The sequence below is a fragment of the Carya illinoinensis genome, chromosome 11 (genome assembly GCF_018687715.1).
Source record: "Carya illinoinensis cultivar Pawnee chromosome 11, C.illinoinensisPawnee_v1, whole genome shotgun sequence".
Taxonomy (NCBI): Eukaryota; Viridiplantae; Streptophyta; class Magnoliopsida; order Fagales; family Juglandaceae; genus Carya; species Carya illinoinensis.
The window spans coordinates 1,778,379-1,801,449 of NC_056762.1; the positions used below are offsets into that span (position 1 = coordinate 1,778,379).

General features: G+C 36.1%; 2 protein-coding genes across 2 annotated transcripts; both read right to left on the minus strand.

Moving 5' to 3' along the window:
* Positions 1-2,869: 2,869 nt before the first annotated feature.
* Positions 2,870-5,530, minus strand: LOC122282743 (GDSL esterase/lipase 7-like). Its single transcript, XM_043094750.1, has 5 exons — positions 4,977-5,530; positions 4,199-4,329; positions 3,830-4,078; positions 3,433-3,679; positions 2,870-3,215 (listed from the first exon to the last, which is right to left on the minus strand). Exons 1-5 carry the CDS (start codon positions 5,212-5,214, stop codon positions 3,007-3,009), a joined length of 1,074 nt encoding a protein of 357 aa, XP_042950684.1. The 5' UTR covers positions 5,215-5,530; the 3' UTR covers positions 2,870-3,006.
* Positions 5,531-5,660: 130 nt separating this feature from the next.
* Positions 5,661-23,065, minus strand: LOC122282738 (kelch domain-containing protein 4). Its single transcript, XM_043094739.1, has 20 exons — positions 22,874-23,065; positions 22,301-22,387; positions 22,110-22,178; positions 21,877-22,009; positions 21,454-21,500; positions 21,113-21,199; positions 19,452-19,513; positions 12,899-12,941; positions 12,727-12,807; positions 11,885-12,001; positions 10,763-10,868; positions 9,627-9,690; positions 9,201-9,243; positions 8,741-9,007; positions 8,496-8,657; positions 7,822-7,959; positions 7,388-7,534; positions 6,597-6,683; positions 6,068-6,136; positions 5,661-5,953 (listed from the first exon to the last, which is right to left on the minus strand). The coding sequence occupies exons 1-20, from the start codon at positions 23,003-23,005 to the stop codon at positions 5,861-5,863; spliced, it is 2,034 nt and encodes a 677-aa protein (XP_042950673.1). The 5' UTR covers positions 23,006-23,065; the 3' UTR covers positions 5,661-5,860.
* Between the last annotated feature and the right edge of the window lie 6 nt (positions 23,066-23,071).

A 23,071-nucleotide genomic window follows, 5' to 3' on the forward strand; every position in this document is an offset into this window, starting at 1 on the left:
ATTTATATAAAATTAAAATTATTTCTTTAGAAAGGATATTTTTTCAAGGATATTTATATGCATAGTTACATTGGTTAATTTAAAATAAGTTGTAAATAGTTATAAAAATGTTTTCTTTAGTTATAACAACTTATCAAAGTTTGTTCCAATTGGTTTATATAAAACACTTTGGTTAGAGCATCCGCATTCCATACTGTAAAGGTATAAATTCTCTAAATTTTGAGAAAAAGTTTGGAGATTTCATCCCAAACCGCTCCCCTTCCCATTCCCCCATTTTGGGGTGAATGGATGGGGTTACTATAGAGAATCTCCAAATATAGAGATCTACTATTTATCCCCAAACTATTATTTTACGTTTATAATTGTTTGTAGTTAAGTTTATAAAGAGAGGTGAGAGAAAGAAGTAATAAAGAAAGAATAAAGGAATATTATTTTAATAGAATAGAGAAAAAATAGAGAATGAGATATAGGAGGTAAGGATGTAACCGGTCCGGTTCAGTTCGGTTTTGGACAAAATCTAGGACCGAACCGGTAAGCACCGGTTTTGTATTTTTCAAAACCAATTACGGTTCGATTTTCCTCCTAAACCGGTATTCCGGTTTCTGGTCCGGTTTTTCGATTTTAATAAAATACAAATTTTTCATAAAAATTTTGTTTAAAAAAAAATTGATTTAAAAAATTCTATTTTATTAAAAATCTATTACCATTTACAAAAATCAGCTATGTAAAAAAATTCTGATATGTAAAAAAATTCTGATATAAAAAATCTATTTTATAAAAAAATCTATTATATAAACAAAATTCTGCTATATAAAAAAATGCTATAAAACAAAAACTAAAATAAAAAATCTAGTGTAAAAAAAATCTATTATAATCCTATATTAGACTATTAGTATTAGTATATATATATATAAGAGTATTAGTTATAGCTATATAATATATTAGACAATATAATAGTATTAATATTAGACTATTAGTATAGCTATATATTAGTATTAGTTTTGATGATTTAATATAACTATATTTGTATGAGTATAACTATGGTCTATATGAGAATATTAATATTAGTATATATGTGATTATTTTTTATGTGATTAAAAATTATATATAATATAAAACATATTATATATAATATTAATATATAAACAGTATCGGTCTGGTCTGGTCTAAAACTATCCGGAACCAAAATCGGACCAATTCCGGCTAGTTTTTCTTTTTCATTTATGGAAACCGGTTCAGGACCAAACCGGTCCAAAACCAGCACAACCGGTCTGGTCCAGTTCGGTCTTGGCCGGTTTTCCGGTTTATCGGGTTTTTTTTACACTCTTAATAGGAAATTTTTGAAAGATGAATAAAATTTAGAGAAAAATTTTAGGGAATATGATTTTTAGTTGAATTATAGGAAACCCATATGAATGCTCTTAGTACAAACTACCAAAAAATTTTGGACAAAGATATCCTTACACCTTTTTTATTACTATTTTACTATTCAAAAAAATTTTAAAATATGACCGTCTTGCATAATTCAAAATAAAACAAATTCATTCAACTAACATAATCATGTAAATTAATTCAAAATAAATTTAATTTTATAAAAATTGACTCAAAGAATAAAATAATGTTAATTTTTATAAAATTGAATTTATCTTTAATTAATTTACATGATTACGTTAATTGGTTGAATTTACTTTTTCTGGATTATGCAAGAAGGTCGTCTTTTAGGATTTTTAATCTAGATTCAAAGAGAAAAATGAATTAAAAAAAAAAAACTGAATGGTAAAGCAATGGTAAAGAACGCATAAGAATATCATTATTCAAAATTTGTAAGGTGCAATTGTGGTTATGGTTCAGATTGACAGTTGCCAGAAGGTAACTAACCTCCACGATAGGGGTGGCAATATGTTACACGACCCGTCAACCCAACACGAACACGACACGATAATAACGGGTTAGGGTTTAACCTTAATGGGTTCGGGTCAAAACGGGTTGACCCGTTAAGACACGATTGCTTAACGGGTTGATAACGGGTTAACCTGTTTTAACCCGTTATGACACGTTAAGAAAGTTAAAGTTACAATTATACCCTTATATCTAAAAATAAAATTGTTAGAATTTCAATTTCGATATTTTTATTATTTGAATTGTAGTTTTGGACTTATAATTAGTTTTATAATTTTTATAGATATTGTAATTTTAACATTTATATAAAATTATGCTAAATTTAATCAGGTTAAAAAAGTTAATTTCAGGCCTATTCAACCCATTTATATAAATAGTTTAAAATGAGTTGTATTGTGTCGTATTAACCTATTTCGTAATATTTTCTTAATTTATTTGTTTACTTATAAAAAAAACATATTTCTTAATATTTATTAATGGGTCAAAACGGGTTGACACGACACGACCCGTTATGTTAATGGGTCGTGTTAGGGTTTGAGATTTTGACACGATAAGCTTAACAGGTCGGGTTAGGGTTGACTTATATGACCCGTTAACACGATTTGACACGACACGAACACGACCCGTTAACACGATTTGACACCCATACTCCACGAACCTACCATATCGTCTAGTTGCAAGCTAAGTCAATCAGTATATTGGACTAGGATTGCTAGGGAAAGCACAAAGCCTTCATAGAAACATCAAGTTATTTGATCTACAAGGGGAAAGCAGCATTTTAGAGAAAAGCCTGTGTAAATTTTTGTAATGATTTTTCTTGTTTTGCTCGTAAGTTTTCTTGTGCTATATCCTTTCTCTTTTGTTTTTGTGATTTTTCACGGATTTTTAGTTTGTTGCTTTGTAATTATATATCTTTTACTGAAAGAAAATTATTAAGTACTCTCGGAGTATCGTTGATATTATACTCCCATTCAATTACAAAATGCCAGCCGTTAAAACTGCTTATATTAAGTACCAACTTTTAATATCATGACAATATCACATGTTCATAATTACATTTTAGAAAATGATTAGAAAAGGGTTCCCTTATGTCCTCTAAAATCTTCTTCATTTCTTTGCAAGTTCTTGGATGTTAATTGGAACACATTGATCAGTACCCTTAAAACATTGTTCAGCAATTGTCTTGTATACCACTTCAGTTGGGTGATTTGCATCAAAAAAGACATGTGACTTCCTGTCTTGGCAGGGGGCTTTATTTGGAATGCACATTCCTGATTTTAAAACGGCACAGCAAGGGTTTACTGAATCTTTTAGACCTGTAAAAGTTCAGACTCATAAGTTAGAAACATGCCAATTGCATCATCTGCATTCATAAGTACCATGAAATTTTTATTGGGTTTAAAGAGATGCCACAAAATAAATCTACAAACTAATAGATATACTATGTTTGATGACGATTAAAAGATGATGATGAATAACATTCCTCGGCATGTAATATGTACAAAAAGGAAGGAAGGAGATGAGTTTGCTTACCATAACGAGTTGGATTTGCCATCAAATCGTTCATGAATTGGTACCTCTTGGCCAGAACGAATGTTGTGTTTCTAAGTCGCATGCTTTGAACCATAACTCCAAGCTTGTGATTGTAAGAAGCTATGTAGGAATTCACTTTCTCTGCGCATTGTGCCTTGGAATTTACTGTTTGGAGGAAAGCCGGTTTACAACCTACTGGCTCTATCTCAAACACTACAAACTTTCTTGCTCCTAACGAGAACAAATCCTACATAAACCCACAACGTTACATTTACTTTATAATAAAAATAACTTTATAATCTAATGTTCTACATCGAGTTACGTCAGTTTATGAATTTACTTTTATAAAAATTCTTTATAGTTAAAACATTTCTCTAAAAGAAAATGACGAATTTACCTGTAATTGTGTTTGGAGATAGTACACAAGGGAATCAGCGAATTGTACCATATTGAAAATGCGACTCGTATTGTATTGACTGGAAAGATAATTGAGAGAATAATCATTGCTGCCTACAACAACCAGAAAAATAGACTTTGACAGGTGGTTTCGGAGCTCGGCTTCCTTGGTAAAAAGCCTTGGCAAATATTCTTGAACTGTCTTTCTGAACAACTCTATTTGTTTCTCCATGCTCAAGTTTACAACTCCCTGCATGATAACCTCATTCTTGAGTAATACAAAACAATCTTAAAAAAAAAACTAGCAATACCTTTCTAGATGTGATATGAAACTAGCAACTCGGAGGCATTGGCAAATTGATGTTCTTACAGGATCAGCAGTGCCAGTCTCGGAACGGATTCCGGCCGAGCCTGATGCATAGTTAAAACCCTCGGAGAACTTGCTTGTTTTAGGACTGATACTCAAGAATGAAGGGGGGCTTTGTATTCCAAGCCATTGAGCTGCATTTAGCTCACAAAGTCAATATGATTCAAGAGCATTTAGTACAAGGCAAAACTTCTTCTTACCTCTAACTCATAGTCTAATTGAGATCCTTTCCAATTTCTTGATCAAATTGGATGGCCCAATATAGAAAGAGATAGACACAACATTAAATACTCATGAGAGGTCCACTTTACTCAAAAACTTTATATGAGCGGCATTAAATGTTTTAAGACTTGCACTTCAAAATTGGACCATTCAATACAAGAAGATAATTGGAGATGACGATCCACTATCATAAAATTTGAAGTACTTACTATGCGCTAATATCCTGTTGTTCAGTCTGAAATCTTTATAGAAAAAATCTATTCATTTTTCATTTTCTCATCATCCCATGATATAGTTTTAGATATTAAGTTCACAAGTGAAATATAATAAAGGCCGCCTAATTAGCATAACCCTCAACCTTCAAAATGAAAGTCTGGAGCTCGAAACCCTCATTCCCAAATGTATCAATATATATATATAATAAATAGTTTCCAATCATCTAGTGTCATATCATGAAGTGATGAAAATTAAGATAATACATAGCATTACTCATCTTCATAACCAAGAAAAAGATATAGGATGCAAAACAAGATAAAATACTGGTTAGAAACAAACTTACCAAAGAAGTCACTGATGGTAGCACCATTCGTGACCCTGGCATTGGGACGAGTAGGAAAATCTATGCCATAAGGTGGATAATTTGCTTTTCCAGGTGTGTTTAGGACAACATCGTTCCAAGAAACAACAGTTGAGTCTCCAAATGTGTATAAAGCTGGTGCAATCTTAGCTTGAGACTCAACCTTCCAAAAGAAGAAGAAGCAAACAAGGACGAGAGGAATCATGGAGTTCCTAAACATTTTTTTTTTTTCTTGTATTTACTATTTGGGATTTTTCTCATCGGTATGCAAAAATGGAGGGATAATTAATGTTCTTATAATAGGGTATGCAGTTAGGGTCTCCAAATTTAGACAAGGTTGAATTAAAATAGCATTGGAATAGCCAAGTAAGAGGTTATGGATGAAAATCCCCAACTCGTTACGATGTTTTATAACAGAGATTAATGATTAGGATTAATTAGTCCTACTTGCAAGACAAATATAGAAGATGCACCTTCCAGATCTTTGACGTAATAATATTTGATTCGTAAGAAAAGTTTAAAATTAAATTCTCTTACAAACCAAACATGACATGTCAGCCCCTCCGCACCGGTTTGTAAATATAAAAAAATTCAAAGGAGAGAGAGAGAGAGAGAGAGAGAGAGAGAGAGAGAGAGTGTGTGTGTGTGTGTGTGTGTGTGTGTGTGTTGGACATCAAAGGCACTTACATTCTGGGAAAAATAAATGGGAAGTTGATTTGTGTGTGAATATTACGCAAGCGTGTCTTACTCATAGTACATATGCGGGCATATTCATGGGCTATATAAAATATTAATTCAACTATGAAAATCAACAAATAAATCAGGCACATCTTCATGGCATATACTGAATTCAAAATTGCTGGGGTTCAATGCTTATTTTTCTTCTTCCCTCTCTTTCTTGAACTAGTCTCAGGCCCTTCTTCCTCCTCAGCCTTCTGCTCTGCCTCCAATATGGTCAGCTGCATCATATGCATAAAGAAAATCAAAGAAAAGAAAAATCAATGTAAATGATGTTTTTTGTTTCTTAGGCAGAAGTCCTATCAGAACCTTGAGATACAAACCAAAAAGTTTACCTCATCAAGAATTGGTTTAAGTTCACGAAATCGAGCATCAGCAAGATCAAAACCATCCTTACGGAGCTCCTGTGAGCCAATACAATTTATGTCACAAAAGCACCAACACATTAACCGGTGCATTCATTTACAATGTAGCATGTTTTACTTGGAAATACAATGAAATTGGATTTAGGGGAGTTTGAGATCACATCCAAACTAATGGATCTGTATTTCCTTATTCACACAAAATCACCAAAGACACAGTTCAACTCAACCACTTCCAAGAATTGCTTTATGCAGCTTGTTTCGTAGGAATGGTGACTTGGGTTTGCCTTGCATCAATAAAATCAACTGAAAAAATATTGTTGGTTTTTTTTATGTTTTAATTCTAATTTCAACTGGAAATAAACCCCCGGAAAACCCAATCCCCATTTGTTAATCAACCATATGAGGACAACAATAGGCATATGAGAGAACATGTAGCAGGTTGGTTAATAAAATTGAAGAATGCATGTAAATGGGCTTATTATGAAGAGAACAAACAAACCTTCCCAGTGTGTTGAGTATGTTCATGAGCTGCCATTTGCCAGTACAAATTTGTACGTTTATAAAAATCCTTCAAAGATTCTCCAGGCTTCACGTGAAAAATGAGAAGCTATCAGTTGAAAACATCATTGTCTGAAGCAGAAAACATATTAGAAGTCCAAGATTGGTCTGGATGAACAATTTAAAAAAATTTTAGTTGGGATTTAAATTGATGTAATTAAATATGAGTAACACTACTCATCATCCCTTCTACCATCATCCTCTCATCATCCCATGATGTGGTATTAAATAATTGGAGACTATTTATTATGTTTCACTTGTAGGCCTATCATTTAATGCCACATCAAAGGATGTTGAGGATGAAGATAAAAATGATGATAAATAGATTTTTCCATTAAATATTTTTTGGATGAGTGTATTTCAAAAATAAGAAATTATGACTACCATAGTAGTTTTGGTATAGGTAATTGAAAATTTTATAGGATGGTGCAAAAACTTAGTCTGAAGTACACAAGATGTCTACAAGAAAAATACCTAATGATAAATGAGAAAACTACAAGAAAATCATAGAAACTCAGCCAATCAAAATCTATAACAGACGCCTAGAGAAACAAAGAATTGAAGAAGGTTTAGAGCTCATCCATCAGACTAGTAGTTACAATGATAATAATAGCGGCGGTGATGGTGACTTAATGATAGTAGTGATACTATGTTAGTACTGATATATCTGGAAAAAAAATATATATACATGTGTATATGTATATATATGTGTGTGCGAGGGTGTAAATGTACCATTGGGGTTCTTTGCGAATCTGAAAGGCCTAGACTGGCTCTGATCTGTTCTATTCTGGCCCGCTTTTCCTTTCTTCTTAGAGTCTTCCCCTTGCCTTTGATCAAAGCAACAGCATCTCCCATTTGAAGGGGCCCATCACCTGCAGCCTACGTGCACAGAAGAGTGAAGCATAATTCAAACAAACTGGCACACCTTCCTCAATTTTTTAAATATAAAGAAGTAGAAGCCCCTACATCTGCGTTCTGCAGAATATCACCAGCTCTCTCTCACTCACTTACACGCCCAACACAAGGGCAAAGTAAGGGTTCAACTTTTTTTTACAAGCAAGGTTCAAATTTAAAAACACCGAGCATGACTTGGTAAGAGGTGGGCAGGCAGGTAACTACTAAAAAATAACACAAGCATCTTTTGCTGAACAAGTAAGAAGATGCACCTCCACATCATCATCATCACCGTCACTAGTCTCATCGCTGTTGCTATCACTATTGCATTCATCATCACTATCATCTCCATCTTCATCATCATCCTCATCTTCATCCTCCGACGCTTCCACCCACTCAGATTCTGATGCCTTTGCCAATAAAATAAAGCATAATCAGACTAAGCAGACAAAATTGAATAAAGCAAGGACAACCAATAGGATTCTTTTTGCAAATTTTCTCAGATCCAAACAAACTGGATATGGCAATATATAATTTTTTTATGGGTATTTGTGCAAATATATAATATTAGTAATGTCAACATTGTATAAGCCCATTTTTAATGGTGTAATTTCAACCCATTAGAAATTTCAACTTGGAACTTCAAAGACTATTAAATGGTCCACATTTAAGACTAGAAACTATCGCCTTACTTCTATGCCATCAATAAAGCCACCAGTAAAAGGATAGCAATAAGCATTGGTTGATTGTAATAGACTTTAATGGCATGAACGCTCATGACATCCTTGTATCTTTAGACACTCATGCATAGGTGTTGCTTTTGTATATGTCTTGTGTACTTGGTTTCACCTTTTTAAATAAAATTCTTATTTATTGATTAAAAAATTATATAAAAAAAAAAATGAAGCAATGAGCATTTATAGGTAGAGAAGGTAATGTAACAAACCGGTATGATGCACTTCCACTCATCGAGTTTGCTAAGATTAAGGGAATACAAGTCATCAAGTGTAATTTCTTGATCTTTGACCTCCATCATGCCCCCATATACGTACAATGTATCTCTTCCAACGACCATGCAGGAGTTAATGCGCCCACAGGGTTTCACTACCTAGAATTTAGCACTAGATTAATAATCTTATAGTTGGAAAAATCTAAATGCCAGTGAAAATAAAAATCAATAGTGTGGCAAACCTCTGGCAATACTGAATTTTGCATATCCAATTTGGCACTAGATTCAAGAGGCTTTCCAGATTTGGAAGAAAGCCCTCCATTACCAACATTCATTGTTGTTGACACGTGGTGAGATATCTCATCAATGTTGCTTTCTATGTCACCTGCTTCTTCTTGGTACTCTAAATTATCATCTTCACTCATTGCTGCACTCTCCTCTTGCTCAATCGGATTTGCCTTACCATCGAGATTGGCATCAGTATCTTTCTGCCCAGAACTCTTCTTTAACTGGAAAACACCGTGACAAAAGGTAGCCACTATTAAAACAGCATCAATCTTCAAGGAATGATTTCCACTATATATACCCAAAGAATGTGAAAGATTTGTGAGAAAAATAGAATAGGGATGTAAGGGGTAGATATCCATATTAAATATTTTGTTCAGACTACCGATTTTTTTTCCTTCTAAACAGAGACTGTACCTTATTGTTTGTTGACTTCCCCTTCCGTAGCTCCAATGGGTACCTATATACAGAAAATTTATACTTGCCAGTAAGTGGCACAGACTACAACATCAAATTCACAGTAAAAATATTCATTGGCTATACAAAAAAAAACCAAAAGTTGTTCGACACCAAAAGTATAATTAGAGAAAGAGAACCAGATATATATTAACCAAGCAAAAAAAAAAATACCGTGATGTTGCTATGCATTGACATTAGAAACATACAACTTAGTTTACAAAAACATAATAAGCTTACAGATTGAATTTACAGAGAACCAAGATTTAATAACTGCACTGACTCAATGTACCAAATGTAAGTTATAGGGTATGTCTGCTTAAGTAGCACTGAAAATAATTTAAATAAACTCATCCAGTTACGGAAGTAACCTCCACTCAAACTTACCAGCGACGGCTGTCTAGCTGGAAGCCATAAAGTTCATTCAGGAACAAGCTCATTATCACATCACCTGCATATTTGAACAATAATAACAATAAGCATCCACCCCCCAAGAACAGTAATAACAAAGAGCATTAACTGTTACAACCAACTAGTAATTGTAATGGAAATTAATGGATTAAAACTGAATATTATATTGATGTAAGGAAATAAACTCTCTTCGAGGGGAGTGCCTCCAGGTTCAACAGAACATTACAATAGAAAATTCCAGATCCCCTCTTTCGGACGCACAGGTAGAATTTATACTAACAAGGGAAATAAAAGAAAATACGAAACTGCCCTTATCTAAGGGGCTTCAATTAACAGGGTTACTTATATTTACTTTACTACTAATGGCCCGTAAGCCCAGCCCACTTCACTCCGGCCCTTCAAGCCCACTTCAGCTTACATCACTTCAGTCTAGGTTTCCATCTCATCTAGCCGACAGCCATCTACTTCGAACTGGGTTCTCTCATCTCTGCACTTCAGCCGTTCACCTCCCTTGTCTCCTTACCTCCATATACGCCGTGTAACATTAACCTAACCATACTGGATCAGTGAAAAACACTTACATTTCACAGTTATTCTTCTGCCGAGCATAATTATCCATTAAAACACAAGAAAAATAAGTTTACTGACTAGTTTAGCTCTTTTTCTTCTCTCTGTCATGATTAGTACCTTGAAACACACCATCTCACTTCTCACTGATGCATTCATTGGTCTTGACCAACAGGGAAATATAAAAAGCACTTCACTTTTCCCCATCTTACTGTTAGAAATTCGTTCAAATGGTATATAGGTAGCTTCCAAAGTGAAGGAGATTAGAATTCACAATTCCAGAGGATTTAAATAAAATAGTTTCTTACAATCTTAACGAGAAACAAAACTATAAAATGACCACGTGAAAGGTAGATGTTGAGGATATGCAGTTCAAGTTGATAAGGGTTAGTTCCATATGGTAATGGCACAAGGATGGATGCAACACAAGCACATATGATATTGCAAGCAGGTTTAGAGGATAAGAAAAAAGAAATATTTAGATTACTCTTAAGGTGAAAAATTCTGACATGAGTACAGTAGTACATAGGCAAGAAAAAACTAACCTTTTATTTCCATATCCACCACACCCCCAAATAGCAAAGCCCGCCTCTTATGAACACACATGGAAAACCCAGCACGAGGCCCAGGAGGCATCCCACTTTTCTTTACCTGTCACAAAGGAAATGGCATTAGTAGCAATAAAAGGCATTTGATAGCAACAAGATCACCAAATGAGAAATTAAAAATTTCATGAAAGGTGAATAGGAGAGACGTCGTTTGCTCATGATTCATGCCATACTCTTCGGATAAAATATCACAACAGAGCTAAAACAAGAACATAAGAGTCTGAATTTCACAGTATGATTGTTGCAATGAAACGATTGGTCTACCTTCAAGAGCCAACAGCTTCAAACTTACCTAAGATTATGTACTGTTGATACAAATAACACTGAGTAATCAACTCACAAACATGGAGCACTCGGATAAATGTAAAAAGAACAGTGTTCTCTGCATACATCATACTTCTATTTAACAAACAAAGCAAAGCAATGAAATCTTAACATGAAAGAGAACAGAACGGAAAAGCATGCTTATAAAGGGAGCTATCAATATGCAACTCATATGCCAAAGTATCAATTAATAAGGGTGGAGATAGTCAATAATATAATCTTGTCAAATGAATCCGCATATAAGGGAACTAAAGAAAAAAATAAAGACGAATAATGTATTTAAAAAGAAAAGACAAATAATACTAGATCATTGCAATTGTAGGCACAGTAAGCTACAGTTTTTTTTTTTTTTTTTGATAAGTAACACTGAGCTCCAGTTTTTTAAAGGAACAGCTCACGATTTTTCCATTTGAAAAAGTCACTGGTGGGAGGAAGGTGTAAGGGATCACTCCCAACCATCCACCTTTTGTAGGAGAGGGAAGGAGATAAAACATGGTGTTAGACACTCATGGAATTCTTGTTCCTTCTTGGTTCTTGATGAAACAATTGGTATAATAACTACATGTATGATGATTTTGTCAGAAATTTTGAAAATCATCTCCTCTTTTATATCAATGATGAGGTAAAACTGAATCCTTAATCATTGTGTTACAACCGCAGAAATATGGTTGCATTTAATTCCAACACACATCCAGCGTGGACTGGGTAAATAAAGAAGGCACTGAATTCACGAACCTTACTCCATTCCCAAGTCCTAGGATCAAGGGACCACAAGTCCGAATGAACAATTCCCTTCTCTGAGCTGTTCTTATCAGATGAAACCTCTTTAGAATAGCCACCATATAAGAAAATCTGCAATGTCAAACCAACTCTGTAAAATATATGATTTTCTTTTTCTCCTGTCAATATTTGAATTTAGAGCTGGCGAAAAAAGACCACAATGTCAACTTCTTTGAAAAGGATGAAAAAAACCATAAATGTGAGATACCTTTATGAGATCATTATAGATGATACATTAAGAATCATCTACAAACCAACAATAAAGAAATGGTATATAATTGAAAAGCCCCTTGCACCTATCAGACTATCTATGACTTGTAACTCTGTTAGAGATTTAGAACCAATCTTAACAGTATGCATCAAATTATGACCATTTACGTCGATAAAATCACTGGAAAAACCTAGATAAAATCAGTGCAGAATCTAAAATTTTCTTTACAAAATGTTTTGTAAAAAGTAGACCACCAAAAGATCATTACTCATACAAAGGAAGAACTATTTGTCATATCACAAAAATATGACTCGAAACAGTATGGGGACATCACAAGATGAGAGAAAGATTTTAAAAATTAACAACTCTAACTAGCGAAGCGAGGCAATCAGCTCAGACTTCAGTTCTGAAATTACTAAGATCAGTTCCTCCTCAACACCGACAAAACTTGACTTTCTGATTGATACCTACATGCCCCCAGACTTCGTAGCACATCTTGAGCAAAGAATGGAACATTTACAAACCAAAACTAAAGCAGGGAGTATTCCATGATTACGATAATAAAGTGCATTTCTAAATCACTGACCTCATCTTGGAAAATAAAAAACTGAAAGCCACTGCGGGCACTTGGCCACATGGATCCAGGCCTAGACTTTATTTCTTGCCACTACAATGCATTGCATTAGCATCAGTTATCAAAATAACAACAATAGATAATGGTAATGCTATCCAACTACAAAAAAGGCCAAAAATTGCACCTTGAACTGATCCAGGTCAAAAATATGCAAATCATTATAATACCTGCATAAATGGAGTAAAATAACTGCATTAATTATCATATGGCAGTGAGTGAAAAGAAACTCATGCAATTCTCAGACGAAACACAAAAAACCAATCAGGAAGAAGAAAAGAGTTTTAATGTTTTTTTTTTATAGGTAATAAGAGATTTTATTCCAAGTAAATAGGCATAACCTAAGTACACTGGATGTATACAAGTGAATACACCTAAATACAAGCCAAAGCAAAACAGAACTAAGACAAAGCATTACAAATATTCCCATCCCTTACAAGGTTTTTCACCCAAAAATTTAAAGTGCTAAAGAAAAAATCCCTGAATTCCCCCATAGTATGTTCACAAACTTCAAAACACCTCCCATTTCTCTCTAACCATAAACACCAAAACAAACACAAGGGAATCATCCTCCACACTGCTGCACTGCCTCCACATCCCACTGAACCTTGGCAGCTAGCCAAAAAGTCCACCACGTGCAAAGGCATCACCCAAGTACTGCCTACCCTTGCAAATATCTCATTCCACAAGATCTTCACCACCTCACAATAAAGGAAAATGTGGTTAACAGATTCGCCATCTTTTCTACACATAAAACACCAATCAATCACAAATAACCCTCTTTTCCTCAAATTATCCATGGTTAATATTTTCTCAAGTGACACCAACCAATGAAAAAATGCAACTTTACTAGGCACCCTTGCTCTCAAGATACATTTCCAGGGGTATACTTTATCACCATGACTATTTAACACCCTGTAAAAACATCTCACTGAGAATCTGGAATTATGATCATGTACCCACAGTAGCCTATCCTCCCTGCTCTGATCAATCTTCGTATCATATAATTTTACAAAGAAATCAGCAGCTTCACACACTTCCCAGTCCTGTAATTCTCTGGTAAATCCCACATTCCAATGCATCATATTATTAGAAAACTGATAAGAGTCAGCCACTGCAGCCCCTTAGAAAACTGATAAGTTTCTAGCAATCCTAAAAAGGTTAAGAATGCAAATTTAAGAGCTGAATCCCCGCACCAAACATCATGCCAGAAATAAATATTTGTCCCGTTCCCCACTTTGAAATTAATGTTTTTGACAAAGTCCCCCCATCCCAACCAAATAGACTTCCATAATCCCAACCCCAAACACCCCTTTTATTTCATTAGTACACCAATTCCCCCACATCCTTTCATATTTAACATCCACAATTTGCCTCCACAATGCATTACTCTCTTTGTTGTACCTCCAAAGCCACTTCCCAAGAAGAGCTTTATTGAAAAGCTTTAAATTCCGCACACCCAAACCTCCACATGACACTGGGATACAAACCTTATTCCAGCTCACCAAGTGATTTTTTTTTTCCTCCCCAATACCGTCCCATAAGAAATTCCAAAAAATCCTCTCAATTCTTTTTACTACCCCCGCAGGTATAGGAAAGAGAGAGGAAATAAGTGGGGTTAAATTAGACAATGTGCTATTAATCAATGTAATTTTGCCCCCTTTTGACAAATAGACCTTTTTCCAACCTGCTAATCTCCTCTCAGTCTTCTGAATCACCACATCCCAAATAGACACTGATTTGTAGGGGGGCCAAGATATTTCATAGGTAACCCAAGATATTTCGTAGGTAAAGAAGTTACCTTACAACCCAAAATATTGGCCAGATCGAAAATATTTCTGACTATACCCACTGGAACAATTTCTGACATAGTTAAATTGATTCTAAGCCCGGAGACAGCTTCAAAACATAACAATAAGGCTCTTAAAGCTTGAAGATGATCCTGGTTAGTATCACTGAAAATTAAAGTATCATCTGCGAAGAGTAAATGTGAAACAGAGATGCTGCCCCGTGAGACATCACCCACCTTGAATCCCGACACAAAACCCCCTTCCACGGCCGCTTCAATCATATGACTCAAGGCATCCATAACTAAGACAAATAGGAAAGGAGATAAATGGTCACCTTGCCTCAAACCACCGGAGCTGTTGAAGAATCCAACCAGAGAGCCATTCACCAAAATAGAAAATCTGGCCATCAAAATGCAATGTCTTATCCACGCGCGCCGCTTCTCCCCAAAACCAAATCTCCCAAGCAAGTAAAGAAGAAAATCCCAATTGACATGGTCAAAAGTCTTTTCCATATCCAATTTGACTAAAATTCCAGATTGCCCACTTTCCAAACACTTGTGAGCAATTAAGATCGAGTCAAGAATTTGTCTTCCCCTCACAAATACCATTGAGATGATCTTATACACCCCATTTTCCAAGCTAATAGGATGAAAATCCCTCATTTCTTCATCACCCGCCTTTTTAGGTATGAGAGCAGTGAAAGTTGTATTAAAACTCTTCTCAAATTTCCGGAAGGAATGAAATTCTTCGAAGACTTTCATAATATCATCCTTCACAATATCCCAGCAAGCTTGAAAAAATGCCATGGAAAAACCATCCGAGCTCAGAGCCTTATCCTTAGACATGCCTCTAACTACATTAAGAACTTCATCTTCCTCAAAGGGTCTCTCTAACCAAACTGCAGTAAGATGATCAACGTTATCAAAAGCCAACCCATCTAACTTAGGTCTCCATGAAAATTCTTCCCGAAAAAGCTTCTCATAAAAATTCACAATATGATCTTCAATCTTCTCCTTGTCACAAATCACATTATCACCTACATGAAGAACTTCAATGGCATTATTTCTTCGATGAGAATTTTCCATTTTATGGAAGAATTTCGTGCATTTGTCTCCTTCCATTAACTATAGAATTCTGGATTTTTGCCACCATGAAATATTTCTTCCATAAGCGTTAATTTTCAATTTCCACCAGCACTCATCTCCTTTTCCTCAAAGGATATCGAACCCATCTACTTCTTTTCCTCCAAACTATGCAAGTGTTCCATAAGAAGTTTTATATTGTTTTCAACATTGCCAAAAGTCTCCGCGTTCCATCTCTTCAAGTCTTTTTTGAGCTCCTTATATTTTCAAGCCAAGATAAAACTAGGAGTACCAATAAAATGATAAGAGGCCCACCACCTTCTTACTCTTTCAACAAAACCTTCATCTTTCAACCGCATATTTTCAAATTTAAAGTGTCTTTTCCCTCTAATAATGCCCCCACGATCCAACAAAATAGGATAATGGTCAAAAACTATTCTCTCTAACCTTTTCTGACTTAACTCCAGAAATAATGCTTCCCAAGAGACCGAAACCAAGAATTTTTCCAAACAGGACCATGCTCTCCCATTTGACCACGTGAAATCTCCTCCCACCATCGGTAAATCAATCAACTGCAACTCAGAAAGGAGTTCTGAAAATTCAGACATAGTTTTAGTAATTGACGAGTCCCGTACTCGCTCACAAGGAAAACGAGTAATATCAAAATCCCCTCCAAAACACCACAAAAGATCCCACCAACTGCAAAGACTGCCATTTCTTCCCACAATAAACTCCTACTTGAATCTGAATTTGGCCCATAGACACCAGCAAAAGCCCATTCAACGCCATCAACCACATTCTTAAAGTAACATGCCACCAAGAATTCTCCCATGTGATGACCTACTACTTCAACAGCCCTCCTATCCCACATAGCAAGAATGCCTCCCAAAGCTCCATTAGACACTAACTCAACCCAATCCACGTAATTACAGCTTCATAAAGTATGAACCACCAATTGGCTAACGACCTTCAATTTAGTTTCTTGGAAACAAATAATTTCAGCCTTCCACTGCCTTATCATATTTTTCATGCGGAGACGCTTTCTATAATCATTCAGGCCCCGAACATTCCAAGAAATAATCTTAGGCTTCATGGAAAACCATTGACAGCCCTCTCTTTACCTTTTTCTATAAAGGCGCTCCCATCCTTGGATTTGTAATTAATCGCACATTCCAATCTTTTTAGCTCCCTCTCCTTTTAGCAGCAGATCTAGCCAAAGCAGGATGCCCAGCTTCAGTAGCAATAAGTAGAGCTCTAAACTGCTCTTCAAATCTCTCACAAGAAATTCCAACACAATTTCTAATTTCTTCCACCTTCCTCAATACCCAGTTGCTAGGCCAATTAATACCTGGGTTAGAGCATAAAGGAACAAGATCAAAGTCTTCATCATATTAAAAAAACTCTCCGGATTCACACGATTCGGAACCTTCACCCCCACCAATTGCAAGTTAGAATTAATAAATTGAGTACAAGGAACCTGTGAGGTTGACTGCTCAGACCCATTTGACCCCTCGCTACCTTCATCTTCAACCTCAACAACTTCCCCTGCTGTGGGATCAAAGGAGGATATCATGACCCCTACACCAGGTGCAATACTCGACACCAAAGAATCCCCTGAAGTGCCTCCAACCTCCATCGCAACTTTCTGAACAATGGGTTCACCTAACAGCTCCGTCGAATTAGTCGCCTCAGCCTCCAAACCTATCAGAAAATTGTTGGGAAGATCTCCTAAACCTATCAACTTTTTCTATGAAGATAGGAGCTGTGTCAAGACATTCCTCTCCTTAGGCTGATCTCTAAAAAATGCTCCATGACAACTTCCTTCCTTCCTTCTCTATAACAGTTTCCTTCCTTCTCTATGACCTTTCATCTTCTCTATGTCTAATCTCTTCACCCTTCTCTTTCTCATTTCTATTCCTTTCTCTTCTGCTTTATACTGTTTAATCTTTGTTGGAGGATAATGTCGATGGAGAGTAGTTTTTGGATTGAAGCAAAGCTTTTTGTGATCAGAAGAATAGAGGGGAATCTCTTCAGTATTGTCAAGAAGTGCAAGAAGTTTACAAAGGCCCTTTACCTCGGTGGTGGTCTGGTTGGCTAAGGTGGTTGAGGGAAGTCTAAAGTTCATGAGTAATAGGGTCCCGTATCAGACTAAAAGGGATAGTAACAGTCTTTTTGGTCCAAGGATGTCAAAATTTGTTTGGCAGGTTTGTGAAGTTGTTGGAGTTGGGCACTAGTAAGGGAAATAGAATTATTGTTATTCCTGAGGGAGGGTTGATAGTGGGTAGGGAAGGTTTGTTAGGAAATCGATGGGAGATTGTCGGTTCAAGTTCCTTTGTTTCTGCCCCTGGAAACAGAGATGTACTTTTTTTATGTTGGGAAACCTCTCCAAGGCAGAGCCCTTCGAACCCACCCCTGGAGAGTAAACCCCGGTCCCATGCACTGCACCCTCAGAAGTTTTCCTATACAAAACTGGTTAAACCGCTGACTTTTCACTAGGAGATGTGGCTCCAAAAGATTGTTTGCACCTATAAGGTGTTAAACCTTGGACCTTAAAGAGAGTGATACCCCAAGACCAAGGCCTTCACCACTTGGGCCAACCCCTTGGGGTTAGGAAACAGTGATGTACTTAACAAGGGTACTGTCAAGAGGGACTCTAAAGGAAAAGAGATGAACACAGTTAATCCTCAAAGAGGAGCTTCTTCCTCACGAATAGCACCTTATTTGTCTGCCTTGATAGATGTTGTTAATGTTAATCCTGGCCCCAGTAACATTCATGGAAAAGGTTTTAACAATAAAGATGTGGTAGTGTCGAGGGAGAGGAATATGAATGTTGGGTCAAAGGAAGGGAATTGGAGACTTCATTCCAGTGAAGAAGGTGACGGTTGGCACCCCGCAATGTTGCAGAAACTTGGTGAAGTTGAAGGGTCATTTTGGCATGTGCGGGCAGAACTTCTTAGTTGGAAGGACAGGCTGGATTCGATGTCGAAGACGATTGATGAGGGACTGGGCTCAGTAATGGGCCTAGCTTCTTCTAGAAAATCAAAAGGGTTAGTTGAGGATAAGGGGAGGCTGTCGGGACCTAAGGTTTCTAATGCCCATGTACGTACCGGGCTTGTGCAAGGCCAATCCAAGAAGCCCGTTACTCGACAGAAGCAGTCTGGCATTGGGCTTCAATGTTCTACCAGCCCGAGAAGAGAGCTACGCCAGCCCAAGCCCATGGTGGATTTGCAACCTGGTCCGACTTCACAAGGTGGGTCGCTAGCAGCATGCGTACCTCCTGGAGGTCTCCTGGCAACAAGTTCTGCTGCAGTTCCCAAGGAGGTTGAGAACCAGAACACGAGACAAGAGTTCTAATGTTAAACATGTATTGCAAAAAACAACAACCTCCACGTCGAAGTACTTAAAAACTCCGATGCCATGACAAGTAAAAAGTATAAACAACATAGCAAGGTTCTGATTCTGGGTTCAGTCATTCAAATACTTAAATTATTGAGTTAAACAGATGCTGAAAGTTCCAAAACCCCTCACTTGTACAAAATTTTGATAAATATCCTTGTTGAAAAATATGTAGCATCAAGGAGACCATGAATTGTTTTAATCAATTTAAAGCATTTAAAATATTCTGCTTTTTCCAATTAAAGAGAATCATCTCCCAGTAGAGCCACAGATGCAACAAAATAAACTCACAATTAGTGCCCTAAAGTGGTTTGGATCAAAGCATTCAACATCAAGCAATCAGACAATCAACACAGACCCATTAATATACAATGATGAAACCTTTAACAATAAAGAAAGACTCATCAACAACCTCACTTCTCTAAGAGTGTCATAGAAGCCACCGAATACAATAATCTTGTGCTTGTATAAAACCTGTAAAAGATGAAAAAGACAAAGGTCCACGTGAGACGAAGACAAGACTCAATCATGAATTTATACTAAGTACATCAAAACCTGAGTGGAAGACAATACCAAGCCAGAAAGCTGAACACAATACCATTAAAAAATAAAAAAGGCAAAAGGCCACATTCAACGAGAAGGAAATAAATAAATAAATACTTATGCGTTCAGTGCGCTGGTCAGTGATGTGGAAAGAGAGAACGAAAGAGAAACTTTGAGAGATACAACAAGTAAATTAGAAAGAAACGGCCTAAATAGTAGGGAGAGAAAAAAACAAAAACTGACAAAATCATTCCATCCATGAAATATATCAATGCAAATAATGAACTGCTGATAATAAGTTACAATCGCAATCTTGAGTTATCATGGCGATTTTCTTATTCTTTTTCTTTTTTTTTTATTGGCACCGGGTGTCCAAGAACAACGTCCTGACTAATCCTGGGGGTGCACAAGCCCTCGACAAGGAGTTTCCCACAAGTGCACCTCGGGTAATTCAAAGGGAAAATCTCACAGTCCAATGGCCACTAGAGATTGTTTGCACTCAATAGGGTTTGAACCTTTTATTAGTTTCATAACCGATACTAATTGGAAACCTTTTATAGCATTTCATATTCAACATGAAACCATATATTGATGACACTGTATCATTTGACAGAATCATAAACAACAATTTGCAAAATTTGTTTAGGTTTTTGTAATGCCTATGCTCATCATAATAACAAATCATTTTTCTTGAAAGAGCACCTTGAGGTCTAAGGTTCCCCACAAGGGCTGTGTTTTCTTTGCTTGGACAATCTCTCTAGGCAAGATTCTCACCACTAATAACATAAGGCAAAGATACGTCGTATTAGTTGGTTGGTGCTACATGTGTAAGAGGAGTGGGGAGACCGTGGATCATCTTTTACTCCATTGTGAGATTCCTAGTGCTCTATGAAGTGGTTTATTCAAATGTATTGGTTTGGCTTAGGTCATGCCCAGAAGAAGATTGGACCAATTCCTATTATTGGAGAGGGCTAGGTGGCAGCTCACAAATTGCAATGATGTGGAAAATGATTCGTACTTATCTCATAGGGTATATTTGAAAGGAAAGAAACAGTAGAAGTTTTGAGGATCATGAACGACATTGAAAGAGCTCAAAACTTTCTTTTTCGATTTACCTATCAAAAAAAAACTTTATTTTTCGATATCATCTTCCTTTGAACAGCTTCTGTAGACTTTAATGGGCTTAATTTTCACAATTGTATCTTTTTCTCCTTATATATAGGCTTATTTCTTGTATACTTTATGTTTACTTAGATTGCACCTATTACTGAAGTCTTAGTATTTATCCAACACAAACTTAAATGTCAAGAGGTTATCAATGACTACTTCTAGGTTGCTTTAAGACTACACCAAGTCTCAATTTCACTTCACCCAAACATAATATAAATGAACTGAAGTACAAATCCGTTCTTCAAAAATATATTCTGTTTCCAGCTAACACATTTTCTTATAATTTACATGCGTGATTGAAACTAATAAAATAAAGATCCTATCTGACATGGGCGTCAACCTAGAATAACCTGAACTTACCATTCGATGACCCGAGCGTGGACTAGGGCACCCTTTTAGATTTAGTTGTTCCCATTGGTTTGTTTTAAGGTCCAACATCCAAAAGTCCTGTGAGAAAAAGGATGACATTGTCAGATCAAGCATGAAAATACACATATAGAGGTAATACAGTTCAAAACCATATCTATTCTAAGCCATGCATTCTTGAATAAAAAAGCTGCAAGAATATTATTATTTTTTTTTAGGTAAGAATCAAAGATTTTACTAAAAATATCAAAAGGTATAGCCTGAGTACAAAGGAAGTACAAGAGGAAGACCTAACAAGAAATAGGAAAAAAGCAGCAAGATAAAACATGGTTCACCTTGTAGTGATGGAACCTCTCTTGATTTGGGGATGTAAACTCACCACCTAACAACAAAAGAATGTGACTATATTTTTTTTATAAGTAACAAAGCATATTAATTAAAGAATAGGCAAAGCCATCTTCAGTAAAAAGAATGCCCTAACTACGTAGGAGCAATAGATGCAAGGAAATCATGAAGAAGGCCATTAAAAAAGAATGTGACTATATACATGTTTCAAATGACATTTAATGTGTCTTTCTCTGTGTGTGTGTGTGCAGCCATATGTATGTATGTACGCACGTACGTACTTAAGCAAATATTTTTTTTTTTTATAAGTAAAAGTAAAACTTCATTGATAGGAATACCAATAGCCCAAGTGCACATGAAGTATACACAGAAAGATGCCTAAGTACCATTAAGCAAAGATGTTATCAGTTTACCAAAGATATAGAGGTAATTCTTCCAAGCAACTGCCTGATGAGCACTTCGTGGAGGTGGGCTATTAGGGCTTGAAACCAACTTCCATTCCTGCTTTTCCACATCATACCTGTAAAGATCACCGTACACATATGTCTGCAACGATTCAAATCAGCATAGAATCTATGTAAGTGAAACAGAAGCATACTTATCTTCAAATAGAGCAAATATTACAGCGATGAATGTTAGACCTAACCTTGTTGCCATTGTAGAATTCCCCCCCGTAAAGGATCAATTCTGTCTCTTTCAAGGGATTAATGTTTAGCTACAAAGGCAAGTCAGTAAGAAAAGAAAAGAAATTTTTTAATGATATGGGTAAAAGGAAAAAAAAATAAAAGTAGCAGCACTCCCAATAAAATTGCCAACGACTACAAGTAACAGTATTACCGTGCAATTGGAACGGGGAGATGGCGCTGGGACATTCTCCTCAATGTGGATTTCCTTCTTCTTTGCTTCCTCCTTTTGTATACTCAACTGTGGAATCAAATGCATCCAATATAATCATACACTTGTAACACATCAAGAAAACAGTCACTTCCTCATTGTTTGTTGAAGAATGTGACCATTCATTTCATAAAATAAATTTCATTTGGGCAACACTCTTCTGATAAAACCCATTGAATCTAACTATGCGATAAGCTCAACTTAAGCCTCCATTTACCTCAAATGGATATTCGATAATAGAGCTTGTGGGTGTCCCTTTAGACCTAACATCACTTTCTATCAAGGTTTTCCAGGAATGACAGACAATAGCCCAAATTCTAAATTAGCTTAGTGAATCAATTACCATAGTCTTCAATTTCGGTAAAATGTTCAGAATTTCCGTCTAAATGGTACACGATTCGATCAATCTCATGAGAACCATCAATCTATAAACCAAAGTTAGCTTATTTAATTCATGTTTAACTAAAGAACTATATAGGTACATAGGGAAACTATAGAAATACTGAACATGAGTACCAAAATGGCATCGATGTCATCCTCAGGAGAGAGCTTCTTGGAATCCCTACGAGCTTTCTTTTCCTCTGCTTTCGCTGTTTTCCTCTCTGTTTTCTCTTTGCCTTTCCCGGGCTTCTTCGTTTTCTTCCCCATCGTTCAAAGCGCGGCTAACTCTCGGAGCAGACCTCACTCGGTTCGCGAAAGTGGGAGAGCGACGCA

What these genes read in the sequence shown, in the direction of transcription:
- LOC122282738 (XM_043094739.1), bottom strand. Translation starts at nt 23,005, where the DNA reads ATGGGGAAGAAAACGAAGAAGCCCGGGAAAGGCAAAGAGAAAACAGAG. An exon ending in CTCCCCGTTCCAATTGCACG is followed by an intron (nt 22,179 to 22,300) that starts GTAATACTGTTA and finishes TTGCCTTTGTAG; the next exon opens with CTAAACATTAATCCCTTGAA. An exon ending in GAATTACCTCTATATCTTTG is followed by an intron (nt 21,501 to 21,876) that starts GTAAACTGATAA and finishes TTTTGTTGTTAG; the next exon opens with GTGGTGAGTTTACATCCCCA.
- LOC122282743 (XM_043094750.1), bottom strand. Translation starts at nt 5,214, where the DNA reads ATGTTTAGGAACTCCATGATTCCTCTCGTCCTTGTTTGCTTCTTCTTC. An exon ending in TACCATCAGTGACTTCTTTG is followed by an intron (nt 4,330 to 4,976) that starts GTAAGTTTGTTT and finishes AGCTAAATGCAG; the next exon opens with CTCAATGGCTTGGAATACAA. An exon ending in AGACTGGCACTGCTGATCCT is followed by an intron (nt 4,079 to 4,198) that starts GTAAGAACATCA and finishes GTTATCATGCAG; the next exon opens with GGAGTTGTAAACTTGAGCAT.